General features: G+C 46.7%; 1 protein-coding gene across 1 annotated transcript in view; it reads right to left on the bottom strand.

Annotated features, from left to right (window-relative positions):
- Positions 1-238: 238 nt before the first annotated feature.
- The window catches only part of LOC135878316 (acyl-CoA (8-3)-desaturase-like), a 30,547-nt gene continuing 11,818 nt past the window's right edge, over positions 239-18,967 (bottom strand). The window contains exons 3-12 of the mRNA XM_065403946.1: positions 18,668-18,865; positions 16,402-16,503; positions 16,047-16,175; positions 12,686-12,746; positions 11,417-11,490; positions 10,759-10,856; positions 10,097-10,193; positions 9,363-9,442; positions 9,002-9,127; positions 239-5,861 (exon numbers count right to left, since the gene is read on the bottom strand). Coding sequence (XP_065260018.1) covers positions 5,810-5,861; positions 9,002-9,127; positions 9,363-9,442; positions 10,097-10,193; positions 10,759-10,856; positions 11,417-11,490; positions 12,686-12,746; positions 16,047-16,175; positions 16,402-16,503; positions 18,668-18,865 — 1,017 coding nt within the window. The 3' untranslated portion in view covers positions 239-5,809. The remainder of the gene's footprint in view (positions 5,862-9,001; positions 9,128-9,362; positions 9,443-10,096; positions 10,194-10,758; positions 10,857-11,416; positions 11,491-12,685; positions 12,747-16,046; positions 16,176-16,401; positions 16,504-18,667; positions 18,866-18,967) is intronic.

Raw genomic sequence — 18,967 nt, 5'->3', positions numbered from 1 at the left:
CTTGTAGTAGGCCAGAAATATTAACGCTTGTTTTATGTTGTAGCTTAACAGACTAGGGTAGCTCTTTAAAGTAGGGGTAGATGATGGCTTATAATATTTTGCTATTTTTTTCTCATTATAAATTCTGAAATAAAAAGCTACAAGCCCATTTTCCTCACTTCATGGCATCCTTAACTAGTTCAGTTGTTTTCAGTATATAATTACCCTGCAATCATTATAGATTCAAACAGTATCAAACTTACACACAGCAAAGAATGGTTATTTATTGCTACTAAAAATTACATACAGTAAGAATCAAAATTTTATGCTATATATTGTATGCTTGTCCTCCACAAACATGTCAATTTAGATCCATCCTATGTCTTCGTTGTGGGTGGTAGTGGTGGTATATTTCCTTGTATATCACAATAAAATATTTAAAAAGTGTGTGTGTGGAGGGGTAGAATTCTCATTTTCTGCCTGAAGAAAAGGTTGCTCACTCTGTGCAGTAACTGAGGTTCTTTGAGATGTGTCCCTCTGTGGGTGCTCCACTTCAGGTGTTGATGTGTCCTAGTGCCCCTGATTGGAGTTTTTTGGTAGCAGTGCCTGGTTGGGGTGTGCATGCACAATAGCCATCTCGTGGTGCCGTTGGCACTTCATCTAGCGCTCGCGTGTCCTGACCCCCTCAGTTCCTTCTCTACCGTAGAGTCCTTAAAGCGAACTCCGAAGTAGAGGGGAGGAGGGTGGGTAGTGGAGCACCCACAGGGACATACATCTCGAAGAACCTCTGTTACTGCACAGGGTGAGTAACCTTCTCCTCTTCTTCTTCTTCTTCTTCTTCAAGTGCTGTCCCTATGGGTGCTCCACTTCAGGTGAATGTAGAGCAGTGCCCTCATAAGGATGGAAGGGACTTTGGATTGTGGTTTATTGCTGAGGCTAGTACCATGAGGCCTCATCTTGTGTCTGAGCTTGAACTGAGATTAATGCATAGTGGTTTGTGAATGTGTGTTTGGAGGCCCAGGTGGCTGCCCTGCATATGTCTAGAATGCAAATGTTGTGTAGGAATGCTATGGAGGTAGATAAAGCTCTTGTTGACTGGGTTCTGATGCCTGATGGGGCTTCAGTGTTGTGTAGTGGATACACATAGCACATGTGGATACAGCTGGATATCCATTTAGATAATCTTTGCATGGATATGGTAGAGCCCTTAGAACGTTCTGTTGTGGACACAAAGAGTTGGGGTGATTTTCAGAAGGGTTTCATTCTGTCCAGATGAAAAGCTAAGGCACGGCACACATCCAATATGTGCAGGGTCACCTCTTGTGTGTTAGTATGTGGTTTTGGATGAAACGCAGGTACATGGATCGGTAGGTTGAGGTGGAACACATGAAATTTTTGGCGTGTTCTAATGCTTGAAGAATATTGTTTATGGGGAGTGAGCTATGAGAACCCTTATCTTGCTGACTGTCCACGCTGATGTAATGGCAACCAGAAATGCCACTTTCATAGATAAATGAAGTAATGAGCATGTGGCTAAAGGTTCGAATGGGGCTCTGGTTAGCCTTTGGAGCACAAGGTTTAAGTCCCATACTTGTGTGGGTTCTCGGATGTCTGGGTACATGTTCTGTATACCCGTTAGAAATAGTTTAGTAATGAGCAAATATTGAGGTCCCGTCTACCTCTTGATGGAAGGCCGTGATGGCAGCAAGATGAACTTTAAATGAGCTCACAGCAAGTCTTGAGTTCTTTAGGGATAATAAGTATTCCAGGATTAGTGGAAGTGGGGCCTGTCTTGCAGATATTTGTTTGGTCTGGCACCATAAGAAGAATCTGTTCCATTTTTGGAAGTAAGTAATGTGTTAATAAACAGCAGGAACACACATTTGTTTTACTTGTTCTGAGCAGGTTAGTTCATCGCATTGGAGCCATGCCTTCAGGTGAAGTCTCTCCAGGTCTGGATGGAGGACTTGACTGTCATCCTGAAAGAGAAGATTCTGTAGGCGAGGGAGAACGAATGGTGTGCAGATCGCCATCTGTGACAGGTAAGGGAACCAAGTCTGTCTGGGCCATGTCGGTACTATGAGGATTATTTTGGCCCTGTTGGTTCATATTTTGTGGATTACCCTGGAGATCAGAGGTATCATTGGGAATGCATATAGGAGGGGAGCATTCCATTTGATGAGAAAGGCATCTCCTAGGGATCATGCTCCCAGTCCTGCTTGTGAGCAAAACTTTGGGCACTTTGTGTTTACTGTCGCAAACAGATCTCTGTGCGAAGATCCCACACATGAAATATGTGTTGTAATATTTCGTCGTTCATTTCCCATTTGTGTTCTTGGGGAAACAGTCTGTTAATGTGTCCGCCCTTATGTTCAGTTGACCCGGGAGGTATGCTGCGGTAATAGTGATGTTTTGTTTTATGCACCAGTTCCATACTTTTAAGGCCTCTGTGCGTAAGGAAAGGGATGTGCTCCACCCTGGCAGTTTATATAGAACATACACGCAATGTTGTCCATCAGGACGCTTATCGTTTTGCCACATATAATAGGGAGAAAATGTAGGCACACGTTGCGGACCGTGTGTGATTTGACCAGATTGAGGTGTAAGTGTGTTTCTGTGGGGGGAAATTTGCCTTGGATTGTGTGTTGGTTCAGGTGAGCTCCTCATCAGATCAGTGAAGCATCTGTTTTGATTTGTATGGATAAAGGATCTTATTGAAACGGGATGCCCGAGCAAAGGTTTATTGGGTTTGTCCACCATCGTGGTGACCTCTGGGGTCGGTGTGAGCCTTTTGTTTAGAACGTGCTTCCGTGCGATGTATACCAAGCTCAGCAGTCCTTGGAGACAGCACATGTGTAGTCTGACATGTGTTACAGTGAAAGTGGTGGCCGCCATACATCCCAAGAGTTGTAGGCAGGTGCATGTAGACACCCATGGGCTGTCTGAGACCACCGATATGAAGGAGGTCATTGCTGTGAATCGAAGCATTGGCAGTTATGCTTTGGCCTCCACTGAGTCCAGGTGTGCTCCTATGAAGTCAATTGTTGTACTGGAGTTAGAGTAGATGGATGGTAATGTGAAAATACGCATTTTATAGGTCCAGAGCTGAGAACCAGCCCCCTTGTGCAGCGCAGGGATGATAGTGTACAGGGTGACCATTCTGAATCTTTGGGTACGGATACATTTGTTGAGTTTCCTGAGATCAAGAATGGGTCTCCATCCTCCATTTTTCTTTTGGGTCACAAAGTAATGGGAGTAGAACCCTTTCCCCCCGTGCTGTCCTGGAGTGAGTTCCATGGCACCTAGCTGTACAAGATGGATTACCTCTTGCCACAAAAGAGGCTAGTGAGAAGGGTCCCTGAAGAGGGATGGGTAGGCAGGATGGAGATAAAAGAGATGGTGTAACCAGATCGTACTATCTCCAGTACCCAGTGATCTATGGGGATGGATGCCCACGCTTGGTAAAATGGCTGTAGTCGTTGCCAAACATCTGGATACGTTGTGTAACAATGTGCTGGTTGTCGGGGGAGGTCAATCAGACCCTCAACCAAATCTTCAAAATTGCTTCTTGGCCGGTGGTACCTGTGACGCAGTCAACTGGGAGTGAGGTGGTCAGCATCTCTGTGAACGATGTCTTTTGTGTGAATTGCTGAATGGTCTCTGTTGTCAGTGAACTGATGTGTCCCTGTTTTGGTTATAAGATTGGTATCTCCTAGGTCTATTAGGGGGTGTATATATGCCCAAGGTTCGGAGCGTTGTTTGAGAGTCCTTCATTGAGCGTAGGACTTCGTCAGTCTTCATGGAAAATAATTTTTCTCTGTCAAAGGGAAGGTCTTTAATCTGGAGGTACTTTGGGATTCTGGAAGGATGCCAGTCTCATGATTATAGCTGTAGCCGTCGCGAGCAGCCATGTCCGCGACATCAAGGGACGCTGGTAGCACTGTCCTCAGAGATAGGTATAGCATCCTTACATGAAGTGCAGTGTTTAAAACCAGGGGAGCGTGGCATTTTCGTTGTCCAACTTTGTCATGGTCCAAGGAGACAGAAACTGAGAGGAGAGCTCTCTGAGATTTTTTTTTTTTTAAAAAACACACAGGAAAGTTTAAATGGTTAACCAGAAACCTAAGATTAACTATAAACTAACTGCTGGGAACTAAACTTAGCAATAACTATTTCTAAATCTTTTCTAGGTAAATTTCTGACACTGCCATTGGAGCTCAGTCTGCAGCTGAGGACAGTTGAGAAGGAATGAGTGGGTCAGGACACAAGATGGCTACTGCGCACATACACCCACGACCAGGCACTGCTACTGAAAATCTCCAATCAGTGGCACCGGGGCGTACCGACACCTGAAGTGGAGCACCAACAGGAACAGCACTCGAAGAACTGTATTTATGAGGACCCCTTCAGAAGCACGTAACACAAGAAACAACCAAGTGTAATATACTGCCTACAGTGTATGTGCATCATTGGCTCAACTTGATGGAAAGTCAGGTATGTATCATAAGCCTTAATACTGCTACAGTTAATGAAGATTCTTTAAATGGTAGGGGCTTGTGATTGTGGAGTAGAATGATGCAAGTTCCATCTCTACTGACAGCTGTTAAGTCTGGGGAAACTTGGATCTGTTATATTGTCCATGACAGACAGAAATGATTCAGCCCTATTAATTGGCCAAACACCCATGTTCAAATTAGCAACCATTTTTTACTTTCTAAGAGAAGCCAGGGAGACAGCACCACTTAGTTGCAACTTTGGGAGTCCCTTAAAGCTTCAGGCAGCACCATATAGGTAAGCACTAAAAGCCATAATATTGACGTGTCTGTGACAGCTTTTACAACTTATGATACAACAAAAATGAAATCACTCTACCATAGATCTGCCTCTTAGTCTTGCAAGACTCCTTCTCCTAAGCTAAACCTCTAGAGGTATTTTAACACCTAAACCAATAGACTGGGGATTCTCCTGGACTAATGTATATCCTTATCACGCATGCAATATCAGTATTTGCTCAATTAACCCTTTTATTCACCTGAATTTGCCTTAGGCAGGGGGGAAACTGCTCATACTGTTTTCACTGAAAATTGCAAATGGACAACTAACCTGAGATCGAGGTTCTCTACGTGTTTTACACATATATATAGTCAAAAAGGCACTCACATAAGTGGGTCCACTGAACATGCCATATCAGCTCTAGTCTCATGTCTATGCTCTTGTGTACTGCCTCTGGTTTCATGGCTAATCCTGCTTGGTGTTTTCACCTCTATGGTCTTGTATCCATCCCCACCCTGAGTTTTGGCCCCTCTAATCTCATGTCCACACTATTCAGTCTTGCATCCACTTTGTGGCTTACATACTTAGTTTATAGATTTGAAATGTATATTGTAGCCTTTAAAGGCTCTTCTTTGTCTTTCTCAGCACTGGCTTTTCTCCTTTTTTCTCCACATTCTCCCTCTCCCCAGAATTTACACTGTCCCCATTTTCACTTTGATTCTTTCACACTAGGAAGAAGTTGGATAGGATTCACTGCCACGTACACAGCAAGGGAAATGTCAGCAGAGAGAAGGGCTGCTGTTCCCATTGCTAAAGCCACCTTCCCCATAGTAAGGTTAACCTCTAGTGGTCCCCATATACCCATACCACACCTTACAGAGGTAGAATAACAGAAAAAGTGTATCATAAAACCCCACACTCAAACTAAGCCCAACAGCTCTCCCACCGCAGCAACTAGGCCCACTCATCTCCCTGAACCTGCTTGCCCTCCACTGCTGTGTACTACATCTTCATGGCAGTCAATCCCAGGTAACTCCTCCATAGGAGCTGTTGCTGCTTATCCATGCAGATAGGCATCAAGCCAGAGTTCCCCCGAATCCTTCAGAGAGCTGCAGAGGGGAGAGAGTTGGAGCCCAATTAGTCAGCAAAGGAGACTGAACATAAAATCAAGAGAAAAAAAAATACAGGGGTGAGACAGAAAGCAAGAATCTAGTGTGAAGCCCCATCTCCCCTGTTTAACTCTGGAAGGACAAGAGGTGATGGGCTCAGAGCATGCGTGACGGCATTCAGCCTCTGGATTACCTGAGAATGCTGCCTCACAATATGAAGCTCCTTTTGAGGTCTCTACAGAGTTTTCTAGGCCATTTTGCCACTGTGCTGACTGAGAGGTACTGATTAGGGAAGCACATATACCAAAGTGACCAGAGGAAACAAAGCATCAGAGCTCTGACACTCTCCTGAGAGAGAGATGGGGCAGGAAGAAGAAATACATTTTCACTACTGCCTAGAAACAAACCCAAACATGTAAAATAAAGTTGAAATCAATACAGGCAAAAAGAGGCCTGAACCTCAGCTTTTTCCATGGGGAGACAGAACTCTACTGAGCTGTTTTGAATACCCACACAGACCAAAGTACAGCCCAACAGTGATAGGGGCTGATATCATGATCCAGAGAAATCACACTCCTCCTCTGAGGGATTAGGTGAATTCTAATAGATAACCCATATACAAACCAAACCAAAGTAAATTTAAAAGACCAGTGATAAATCGAGTACAAACTTACTCAATAGTAGCACATTATTGTACATCTAAATGGTTTGCCTAAGACCAAGTCCTTGTGTACTAATCATGAAACCAAAACTATGCGGCAGGACCCCTTAATTCTGCTCCTTTGTTTCTCCATCTTAGGCACTGAAGGAGGCAAGGGGGGGAGGGGGACCGTATGTGATCATGCAATGAAAGACTTTATCATAATGCATATGGAAAAGATTACAGAACTATCGTTGTACATTCACCTGCACATCTGGTATTTCCTAACTTTCAAGTTCTTGACTTTGCAAACTAAAGTGTGTGTGTGTGTGTGAGAGAGAGAGAGATTTCCTAGGGTTTTCCTTAAAAAGAAAGGTAAAAACCAAATTCCATTATGTGCAACTCTGATAATCTACATCCCTCCCCCAAAACCCATCATGAATGATCAACAGGATTTGAGCCCTAAACCTTCACAGGGCAACACAGCATATTATTACTCAAGTTACCGGACTAACAACATTAACTGGCAGCAGGAGAATGTAGTTTTCCCAGAAGAGGGAATAGGGGGACAACCCTGTCTCTCTCCCCCTTCCCCAAAGCAGGAGTAGTTCCTGACCCATGTATTCCCCCACAGGAGGGACTGGCCACTGGTCCCCTGTGCTGGGTACAGGATAATGCTTGGAGAGAGCCCAGCCTCTCCCTTCCTGCCCGTAGAGGGAGTTGGGGGAGCTTCTGGCCCATGTGGGGCCTCAGTAAGTGTAAATGGGCCACTGGGGCCTTACACTGGTCCAAGGGACAACACAGGGGAAGCCAGGCTATCTTCATCTGCACACCACTACCACCACTTCAAAAGCTCCAGCTGTTCCCAATGCACAGCAGGTGAGAACCCAATCTTGGAATGTTCAGTGATTTTGGCAGGCTGCCAACATTTCATGAGGAAGACCAGTGAGAAAAGGGAACTTTATATCTGAATGGAATTTAGGAGACAAAGAAACGGCATTTCTGTAGCTCAAGAAGATTCCCCCTGCTGAAAATTAAAAGCCTGATGCAAAAATATCAAGGTGTGAAAGCTTCTTAATGAAAAAGTTGAAAGAATCCTTTATAACAGAGGTTCTCAAACTGGGGGGGCACACCCCTGGGGGGCACAGAAGTATTCTAGGGGGAGGGGTGAGAAGCTTAAGGAGAGCGGCAGCTGCTGGCTGGCCATACCATGCCACCCTTACTTCTGTGCTGCTGCTGGCAGCAGCGCTGCCTTCAGAGCTGGGCACCCAGCCAGCAGCCACCACTCTCTCTGCTCTGCCTTCAGAGCTGGGCAGCAGTATATGTACTTGTGTGTTGGGAGCCGTGGGGGAGGGAAGGCGGAGCGTAAATGACTACTGACACAAAGAAGGGGAGCACTATAAAATAAGTTTGAGAACCACTGGAACAGGCTGGACAATGTAAGAACAGGGATCACTACCAGCTCCCTCATATAATTATTCACATGCAATACACACACACCTTTTATACAGAATGCTTGTAACAAGAGGTGTTTGTCCTCACTATTTAGTGATCTCCCTCTCTGTCTCTTAATGTTCTTTTAAGGGCAGCAGCATGGAACCAGGCAGAGGAAATCCAATAAATTCCCCTTATGGAGAAACACAGAAGAAACAGACAAACATAGAGAAGAAAGATGCAAAGACAGGCGGAAAGAGCTGGAGGAGGGTAAAACAGTGGACATTCTGTAGATTTATGCAACGTGCACACACAAAGGGACTTGCATAATGTCATTTGCTGCTATTTGCACAGCTGCCTAGTTGTATCATCCAGACCTAGGTCTAGACTGGAAGCTATGATCTAGAAGTGAAAGACTCAGTATCCCATTCTAAGGCAGTGGTTCCCAAACTTTTTGTCGCCATGACCCTATTTTAATTATTTATTTCCTTCCAGGACCCCAGACAACATGGAGGATGCTATTTTGAAAAGCAAAATGGTGTCTTCTGCACAGCATGACCTTGCATGCATGGTACATGTGAGGTCATGCCACATGGGGGATGCCATTTCGCTCTACAAAATTGCATTTTCTGCACTGCATGACCCTGTATGTATGGTGCATGCACGGTCACACTGTGCGGACAAAAATGGTGTCCTCCACACACTAGGATCGCTGCAATCCCATCTGCTGATGGTGTGATTGACACAATCTTTAATGTATTTGTTCTTAATATACCCCTGAGAGGTAGGGCAGTGCTATTATCCTATATTACAAATGGGGAACTGAGGCATAGAAAGGCAAAGTGACTTGCCCAAGGTCACTCAGGAAATCTGGCAAGATAAAAATTGAATCTGGGTCTCCCAAGTCTTAGGCTAGTGCCCTAAACACTGGACCATCTTTACTGTGAGTCATTCACAATCTTGAGTCATCCAGTCCCAACTCACCTACATCCTGCATCCCTCTGTCTCAACACCTGACCCCATCTTGCCAGCAACTATTGCACCAACCCTTTCTGTTCATACTTACCGCAAAATATCTCCAAAGCCAGTGAGCAGGGGCTTGCTCTGGTACTCGATGCCATGTTTGGCACATAGTGACTTCACCAGGGGGGTCACCTTCCAGTAGTTGTGTCGTGGCATCCTAGGAAAAAGACTGTGGAGAAATAATGAGGCAGTTTCAGTAGGATCTAAACTCTTCAGAGCTCTGTAGAAATCCCATCCCTCCCCCAGGGGCCGGTACTCACTGGTGCTCCATTGAGAATTCCTGCCCTTTCTGCTGGATGCATTACCCAGTGGTGCCCCTGGGAGTTCCTTCCCCCTCCTGCTGAGACCTATTGCCACCAGTGCCCCCTGGGAATTTCCTCTCCTCCTGAGATGCCTATACTCACTGATGCTCAATTTGGAAGTTCAGGTGCCCAGTTAACCAGTCATTGAACAGGGACTGATCCACGTTGCATGTCGCCTGGAGCTAGGGGAGAAAAATAGAGAGAAATGAGTGTGGATCTATGGAAGTGGATTAATTGGTACCAACCCCTGACCTCCACTTTCTTCTAATTTGAGCAGGGTTGCCTGGGGGTGGTGTGGGGATTACAGTTCCTTGTTCATTAGAACAGGGAGACTAGGCCTGGGTGAGAATGGCATGCTAGGATATGGAATAGTTACTGCATTAATCAGGTCCTCACTCAGTTGGAGTGACATGGCCTCGTCAGTTGGACCGGCACAGACCTGTCCTCCCACTCCTTATCTCATATCTTCTATTGGGGAAAAATGGCCACAGGGTCAAGGAAGCAGAAAGGAGAAGAATATCAGAGCCTCTTATGCAGGGAGAACTGTATGTGAGTGCCCTGGATCAGGCAGCTTTTACCTACCATTCTCTTTGCTTCCATATCTATATGTTCTCATTCTGGTTTTTACATCAATGCAGTCTCCATGTAACCCCCAATCAGTCCAGGCTTCATTCCCCACCACCCCACACAGATGATCACAAGTCTCCTCTCCCAATATCTCGTCAACCAGGAGCTCCTGGTTGACCTTTATCCCCACTGCAAAATTTCATGTATGCTCCCAGTGTCCCTGCCCTGGGATTCATACCCACAGACCCTGGTAAAAGAGTGTCTCTTACCTGTGTAGAGAACCAGTCCATATTGTTATCATAATCAATGTGCATAGGGATGTGGTTCAATTGTGATATCCAGGTAAACAAGATACTCTCTAGGACGCTGTGCAGATATAGACAAAGCAGTCATTGCCACATATAGTCACAGCAGATGGAGACCCACACATCAAGCCAGCCCAAAAACTGCCCAGTAACTTGCACCCAAGCCAAAGGTTGCCAGATAAGACCCCAGTCCAAACTGGCAACAGATAAGTAACTGGCCACCTCACCCAAAGCACTGACTGCTCAGTAAAATGCCCATGCAAACTGGCAATGGCCAGTAACAGGCCTGCAATCCCAACCCAATGTCTGCCTGGTAAAGTGCTTTCTGGCTAGTAAAAGGCCCCCTCAGACCCACCAGAATGAGTGGCTACCAAGTATAACTTCTCTCTTATGTTCCACCCAGTGAGTCGTCAGTAAAAGGCCCCGACAAAAGTGAGGGCAATGTATGGAAAACATAATTTGTACTCTTATAAGAGAGAAATCAATGATGGAAAAGGGAGAAAAGCAGAGTGGCTAGAAGCAATCACAGATGGGAAGGAATGAGCGATGAGGGCAGAGAAGAGGGGTCAATCAGTCAGGTGTGAGTACCAGTAGGCAGAGGGAGTCATGCCTAGAGTGAGGATTACTTGAGTAGCAGGAGGAATCCCAGGACACCCGTTACTCCCAGTAAGGGCTCGAAGAAAAGAAAGAATCGGATGAAGTAGGTCAGAGTCCAAGCTAGTTCCTGTGAGACAGAAGGAGAGAAACCTTCATCAGGACAGCAGTTTACAGCAGAACAGTACCCCTCCACCATCCCGCAATGGGAGGAATAGAAGCCCCAAATCCCCCCATGTAAGGATCACTCCATGTCTATCCTTTGCAGCTCCCCTCAATTCTCCCACATCAGTGAGGACATAACTTGGGAAGTTTCCTTGTAACCTGCACTAATGGTCCGTGTATTGTGGATTTCCCCCATTACCTCAAACCAGAGAGTGCCCAGCCCAAAAAAACCTCACCCAGAAAGGCCCACTCACTGTTCCTGCACTGTAGCTTCCCTCAACTACCTTGGAGTAGCAGGAATCCAGCTCAAGAAATCAATCCTCTAAGCCCCACTGGCTGGCCCTGCATTCTAGTTCCCTTTCACCCCCTCACAGCAACATGAATCCAGCCCCAGCAGATGCCTTGGATCCATATGCTGTAATTCTCCTTCACCATTCTAGACAAACAAGGGCCCGGTCCTAAAACTTCCTCAGAAGAGCAGCTGCACATTTGCAAAGGTTTGTGGGAAATACTGAGTGCACTTACCCTCCATAGTTTGCGCTGGAATATGAAGTACAAGGAGTACAACTGGAACACTGGAACCACAAGCAGGGGCATAGCTGGAGAAGAAAACAAGAAGAGCAGAGACATTAACAGCCTCACCTAGTTAATGAACACCCTGGAAACCAGAATGAAAGGAGAGCTCTGTGCAGCTCCGGGGCTTTCCAGTGCTCATCACTGAACTATGCTTCCCAAGAGATTTCACTCCTCATCTTCCTTCCTTACTCTCCTCTTTACTCCCCTTCCTTTCTCTCTCCATTTTATAGATTCAGAGGCCAGCAAAGCGTAGACGACTCTCAAATCTGCACCTGCCTCCAACTAAATGCAATTCATACCATCTCCCTGCACCTGAGAGTCAATAGGTGAACCTGATGCTACACACCATCTTTCTGAACTCATCAATGCTTCTGAATACCCAAATAGCTACAGCAGTGAAATTGCTCTCTTCTATCCACTGGTAGCCTGGAGAGTGCACTCCTTTCTGTCAGATTTGGACTTGATCATGATGATCCACATTTTCATGACCTCCAGGCTTGACTCCTGTAATGCAATATATCAGAATGAGAGCAATATCCTGTAAAGTGTTCCAGCTGGCTCAAAATGCAGCAACCCCCACACATATCAACACAGACCATGGACAGTGCATGACTCTGGCACTACACTGTATGCCGACTCCCTGTCAAATACTGAATGAAGTTCAAGGTTTTGATCCTGATCTTTAAAGCCCTCCATTGTATTGTTCCCATCTCCCTGACAGACCACCTCACTCTCCATAATCGCCACCTTGCATTAGAGCTACATTTGTCTGTAATAATGGAATTGTCAATCACCTCGGCAGCGCCTCTTCACCTCTGGACAGAGACAAAGACTCTTCTGATTTATAACATTTGCATTGATAAGGTGCTCAGATAGCATAGTGATGGTAGGGAATAGATGGATTCTCCCTCCATCCCCCTCATCTCCTCTCCTCCATGACTACTCCTCAGTTTCCTTTCATCTGTCCCTCTCATCTTATCTCCTTCTCCTCAATTATCCTCATCTCTCCTCTTTCCTTTCACCTTTTTGCCATTGTTTTGTGTCAGCTGCTTTAGCAAATGAGGTGACAATTTCAGCCATAGATTGTGTACCCCAAACACTGTAATCTCCTATAAGACTGTCATGGGAGAGAAGTCCTCTCAGCCCCTGGGATTATTTAATATAGGAGTCAGTGGTGAGTGTTAGACAGGACCGATTGGGCAAAGCAGGTATACTCACTGACGACGAAATACTTGTGCTGATGATTGTAAGGCATAAACTTCTTCTTCTTCATGCCGAGCTGTAAAAAAGAGGGGGTCATGGCAGGTCAGCTGAGCTAGAGAAACACTCACTCAAATAAATTTCATTGCCTCCTCCTCCTCGAGATACACCTGCTCAGACATCTAAATCCACTGAATTACAACAGCGTAAGGGAGATCAGAAGAGGCCTCATTACATCATTATATACTATTTCACAAACAATGCAATATAATAAACATTTTCCCTACAATCTCAAATACATACGTGTAGCATCTTGTAATTTCCCCCCCACACACACTCTTGCATACTTAATGTCAGTGACATACCGGTCCAGAAACTTTACACCCAAAATTGTCTTCTGTCTAAGGAGCATATTCTAGTAGAAGACCTTCCAGATACAAGTCCAGATGGCTCCTCCTATGGAAAAACCTGAAGGAGGGCCTCCAATTGGGAGGAATACTCCACAAGATTCCAGTTGAGGAGCTTTCTCCAAATTCTTCCCTTGTGATACAGGGTTCACCATCCCTCCAGAAGAAACTGGAGGTTCAGAAATTGTGGATATTGGAGATCTGCTGGCAGCTATCACCATTTGTGCTAAGGCCTTGTGCCTCCACGCTAGCTGTGGGGCACCTGCCCCAACTCCACCCAAGTTTTCTAGAAGAAAGACCACCATTTCTGCACCATTCATGGAGCCCCCTCCATGAATAAGTTAATGCAGTATCTGGCCATCACTTTCCCTGCAAAGTTGCTAGCACAGTGCTGTACCTGACCTCACCTACTGATCTCAGGACCCATGTGGAGGGACACGTAGCTGCAGAGGTGGCCGATTTCCCCACTCTTCCATGTGAAGTAAGTGAGAATCAAATGTGAAGTGACCCTCCATGTGCAAATCTCAGATGGCTCATCATGATTAATGGCAATAGTGGGTATTGGCAGATCTTTCCTCCTGCTGCTAAGAATAGACTCTTGATCTTCTTTTGGGTTAATATGGGTACTGCGGCTGGGAGCGAGCGTCTCAGTGCAGGCAGACAGACCTGCACTAGCTGTGCTCAAGCAGCAAGGTAAAAATAGCAGTGTTGCTGTGCGCAGCTTGGGTGGTGGCTCGGTCAAGCTGCCCAAGTACCTAGGGGGTTCAGGTGGGTTTGTACTCAGGCAGCTGCTGCCTGTGCTACACTGACTACACTGCTATTTTTCATGCACTAGTTCAAGCAGAGTTAGCGCATGTCTGTCAGCCCATGCTGGGAAGCATGCAGATGTACCCTTTGTCTCTAAAAATGTCAGTAATATACACACGTGTTATAGGAAATTTATAAAGCATAGTTCTGTCATAGTTAAGTGATAATGTTGCTCCAGCAGTTAATGAAGTTAGGTTGGAATTGTTAGATTGGTTTATTAGGGGGAGAGGTAGCAATAAGTAGCATTGTGCAAAGCTCTAATACAGTGGGTGTTAGATTGTGGCACATGGAACACAGCCAGGTGATCCACAGAGCTGCTTTTGTCACAGTGGTGAAGCACCAGGAGGCGTCACTGCTTGAATACTATCTGTCTTGATTTTTATACTAAGCCCATATTTTTATGAACTTCTTTTTATTGTGGGAAGGCTAAGCCATATAACTGAGTGCTGCACTTTGTCCTGAAGATAGTGAGATTTGTCATCCTCACATGTTCCAGGGGTGAGAGTTCTGTCTCCAATGGTCAATAATCTCATCCTTGAAGCGGACAGTTCCATTGTACCACAGGAACATAGCAGTAGTGAGTAGTCGTAGTCTCACAGAAGGAAAAGATTCTCAGGTAACTGGGCTAATCCCTGGAGAGCTTTGAATATTGGGACCAAAACTCTGCAAATCATTCTGTATTACCTGGAGAGCCAACGCAGAGAGAGGAGCACAGGGGCAATGTGCTCTCAGAGGCCTTGGCTGATGAGTAGGCAGCTTCTGCATCCTGAACCAAGTGGAGCTTTTTGCGGGGTCTGTGGTTTATTCATAGATACGATGAATTGCAATAATCAAGCGTGAAGTTCATAAATGTATGGATCACTATGGACAAACCAGTGTATGATAGGTCTGGGTACACATTCTGACCAGTCATATAGATAGAAGAGGGCATTTTTAGCAGTCAGTTATTTGAGTATCTCAAAGTAGTGGGTGGATCATCGCTTGCTAGGTGGCTGTTCATTGGCAGGAAGGGAACATGGGCAAGGGTCTGCATCTTAGCAAAGAAACAACAAAGTTCCTGTCCAGGGAGAGTGCCTGATGCCCTGCTCCCAGCTGGAGAAGCTTCTCAAAGGAAGGAGAGGACTATAAAAAGAAAAGCGGGATGCCCCAAATGATCTTTCCCCTTGCTCTGCCCACGGCATTCACACCATCTGAAGAACAAAGGAAGCAGCATTGGACTATGGGAAGGATCCTAACTGAAAGAAGTTCAGCCAATAGAACTGCTGAAGCATGTGGTGAGAGAGACTTTGCTTTGAATTTACTTGTTTGTTAAGTTAGGCATCAGTTGCATTTTACCTTTATTTTACTTGTAACCAACTCTGACTTTTATGCCTCGTTACTTGTGTTCACTTAAAATCTCTTTGTATTTAATAAACTTGTTTTATTGTTTTATCTAAACTGGTGTGTTTGGGAAACTCCATTTGAGATAACAGGATTTGTGTACATCATTTTCTAGTAATAAAATGACAGACTTTCTATGAACTTGTATTGTCCAGGAGAAAGCTGGGCAGTACTAGACGTACATTTCTGGGAAAAGCCTGGGATTGGGAGTGTGCTAGTGTCACCCTGCGGTGTGGTTCAAGAGTGCCTGCTGCAGCACTCACACTATATAGCTGGGATTGACTTACATTCTGAAGGTGTGTGAGAGCACATCGGGAGTGGTAACTACTGCAGCAAAACAGTCTAAAGGGCACCCTAGGAGAGAGGGCTGAAGTGACACATCTGTTCATCAGTCTAGATTGTACCCTGGGCATGTCACAGCAAGGAAGTGGGAAAGGAAAATTAATCTGGTCTCTTAAGGGGACAGGGGTGAGAATCAGCCCATTCTGATGTGTGGTACACCTATTTGATATAGGCAAATGTAGGCCACAACAAAAGCTCTCCCTCATTTGCTTGTTGCCTTTTGCTCTCACTGTTTTCCTTTCATCTTCTATTCTCTGTTTCGCTCTTCCTTTTTCTGTTTCTGATAGAACCCAAAGAGATTTCAGGCAGCAGATCTGTATCCCATCCTTGCCCCTTGCAAGATCCAGGGATTAGCTTGTTCCCAAACATACAGCCTCCTGATTTCTTTTAGCATCATATCTTTTCAGTGGTCTAAATAATTCCTAGCCCACCCCCACACTCACCTCCACAGAGAGTATCTTTCCCAAAGCAAACAAGAAGGGATGCATTGCAATATCAGGGTCCTTATGGAAGCAGTTGGGCTTGGCATGGTGCTGGGAATGGTGGAGAGTCCACCACTGTGCTGAAAGCCCCTGCAGGAAATGAGGAGACCACAGGAATCAGACTACAACACTACCAAATATTAAATCACCTCATCGGTCACATATTGACCGTCTTCCCAGTGCTGCACTACATTCTTCTAATTACATGTAGAGTGCAGAATGTCAGCGTAATGCTATCTGAACTGAAAGGGGACCCCCCCCATGCTTGATCAGTTCTGCCAAAGCGGGGTGAACACCCTCAGTATCAGGCACTTACCTTCAGATGGCTCATCACAAACTCGTGAACCAAGTGGTTCCATTTGGTACTGCTGAAAACTGAAAGGTGCCCCAAATCGTGCTGCAGAAAACCAGCCTGGGACTGAAAAAGAATAGAGATCATTCAACAAACAGGGCCAGGTTTTAGTACACAGCTGCATCAGGGCCAGGGCGGTGGTATGCTCAGTCCTACCAATTCCATGAAAACTGGGAGGTCAGTGCTCCCCAACTCAATGAAACCTTCTCTTCCTAGTACCAGGGAGATGTCTGTCCATTCTCTAGAGGGATGTTCTCTCCCTGTACAGTCAGTGCAAGCCAACCTGATGAGAATGCCCTCTGCTGGTATGAAGGAAACTTTTTGTATTGTCAATATACTCTGTCCTAAGGTACCCCTCTGTGTGCAGTGTCCCCTGCCTGCAATCTGTTGAGACTCCATTCAATGAACTCTAGGGCACTCGCTCCATTTTCACTATCAGAGCAATCGACCCCAGATTGGTAAAAACATGTGTTCCTGGTATCAGTAAAGCATTTTTTTCACACTACCAGCTACTTTGGTGGGAAGAGAGTAGTGGGTCAAGGGAGGGTTGTGAACTAAGACTGGAGCTAAATCTATAGAAGTAGTTTGAACTCTGTAGACGAGTACCCTTCCTTTGAGAAGAATCCTCCTCTGGTCTGCTGCCATCTCCTCTGAGCATTAGTAATGCCAAAGGACCAACCAGGCAACTGTGTCTTTCAGTGCTTCTGTGTCCTCAGCTCTAGGGCATCTCATGCTCCCATTTGGGACACAAGAAAAAGCTTGGTTCATACACAGACTGTGTTTCAAAGTTCAGACTCAAAAGATCAAAGATCAGAAGCGCCTTTTTTTTTTAATAAGACGGCGACTGCGTGGAGTGAGGTTGTCTAGCAGATTATGGGAAGGAGATGTACTGACTGTTCTGACTTCATTCACTCAGTCAGAATAAAACAAACAAAACAAACATTCCACAGGGTTGAGTTCACTAGATGCAGCATCTCTACTTTAGCCTAACTTCTTTACACAGACTTCTGGGAGAAGCTGTGACTAGAACTGCTGTGAGCCCCTTAGAAACTGCGTTTCTGCATTATTGCCTACTGTACCCAGGGCCGGCTCTAGGTACCAGCAAACCAAGCACGTGCTTGGGGCGGCACATTTTCAAGGGTGGCATTCTGGCCGTCTTTTCCCCGCCCCCTCCTTTTTTTGCTTCAGGCGGCAAAAGCCTAGAGCCGGCCCTGGCAGCAGCAGCGCGTCGCCCTGGGGCCGCTGCGGTTGGTGCCGCCGGGAAGCAGCGCCCGCACCTTGTAGCTGGGCTGGGCAGGCTCCTAGCGGGGGACACTTGGGCTGGGGGCCGCCCCTCGGGGCACACGGAGCCACCTGCAGATGCCGCAGGGCAGCCGCCCCCCAGCACCGCAGCCGGGGCTGGGCGAAGTGGCCCGAGCCGCCCAAGGACTGCGGCAGGGCGGCCAGAAGCAGCAGCAGCGGGACCATAGAGGGCGGGGCGCTGCCGTGCGGGGCCCGCGTCCTGCTCTCCGGGGCTCCGCTCCCTCTGGGGCTACCCTGCCTGGGCTCCTCAGCCCCCTGCTGGGGCAGTCCCCCGGCTCTGCCCTTCCGGGTCCCGGACGGTCCTGGAGGCAGGAGCGACCCTGGGCTGAGGCGCGGCCCGGGAGCCCCGCTGCTTACCCCAACCCTGCCAGCGCCGGACCAGCTGGAGGCGAGGGTGGAGTCAGCACTGGTGGGGGGGAGCCCAGGGCTGAGGTGGCAGGGGGTGCGGGTGGGGTGGAGAGCCCAGGCTGGGGCAGCAGGAGGTGCGGGTGGGGTGGGGGTGAGAGCCCAGGGGTGGGGTGGGGAGGTGGCCAAAAATGCTTTTGCTTGGGGCAGCAAAAAAACCTAGAACCGGCCCTGACTGTACCTCCACCAGCTGGATGAGGCTGAGGACTTGAGAAATTGTGAGCTCCCCACATCCATCACTCCTACGACATTTTCTAAGGTGCCTCTGGCTGGGCAAGACAAGAACTCCAGTAACTGAACTCCCCCAAATCAGTATTCCAACAGTCCTCTGAGTACCTCTACCTGAACCTTTTATCTTTGGTACTGATACAACCTCAGGTGAAGAAAGAGCATCCTGCTAGTCAGGTGACTAGTCACAGCAAAGATAAGGGGGATGGCCATGTAATAGGAATATGTAACTGGCCCTGAGTGTGAGGAAGGGTAAGCTGGTCCCAAACTACATTCTGTGGGTTGAGGAATTTACCTGAGAAATGGTCAGCAGCACTGTAGAGATGAGGAAAGGCACTAAAGATGTCCCAAAATACCAAAGAACAAACCATCCAGCAACATCCAGCATCAGAATGTGCAGGAGAAGCAGGAAGAAGAAGAGGTGGTTGGGGTTGAGGAGTCCCATCCTTTCAACAGTGGTGTGCAGCTCCCGGAAGTCCTCTACCAGCAATTTCTGTGGGGAGACCCAATGTTATAGCATTCTTCACTCTGGGTTGGCAAAACAACAGCCTAAGGAGCCGGCAGGTTTACTCTGCTCCTGCTCTGCAGAGAAGCC

The sequence above is a fragment of the Emys orbicularis genome, chromosome 4 (genome assembly GCF_028017835.1).
Source record: "Emys orbicularis isolate rEmyOrb1 chromosome 4, rEmyOrb1.hap1, whole genome shotgun sequence".
NCBI lineage: Eukaryota > Metazoa > Chordata > Testudines > Emydidae > Emys > Emys orbicularis.
This window is presented reverse-complemented; position numbering and strand designations above follow the sequence as displayed.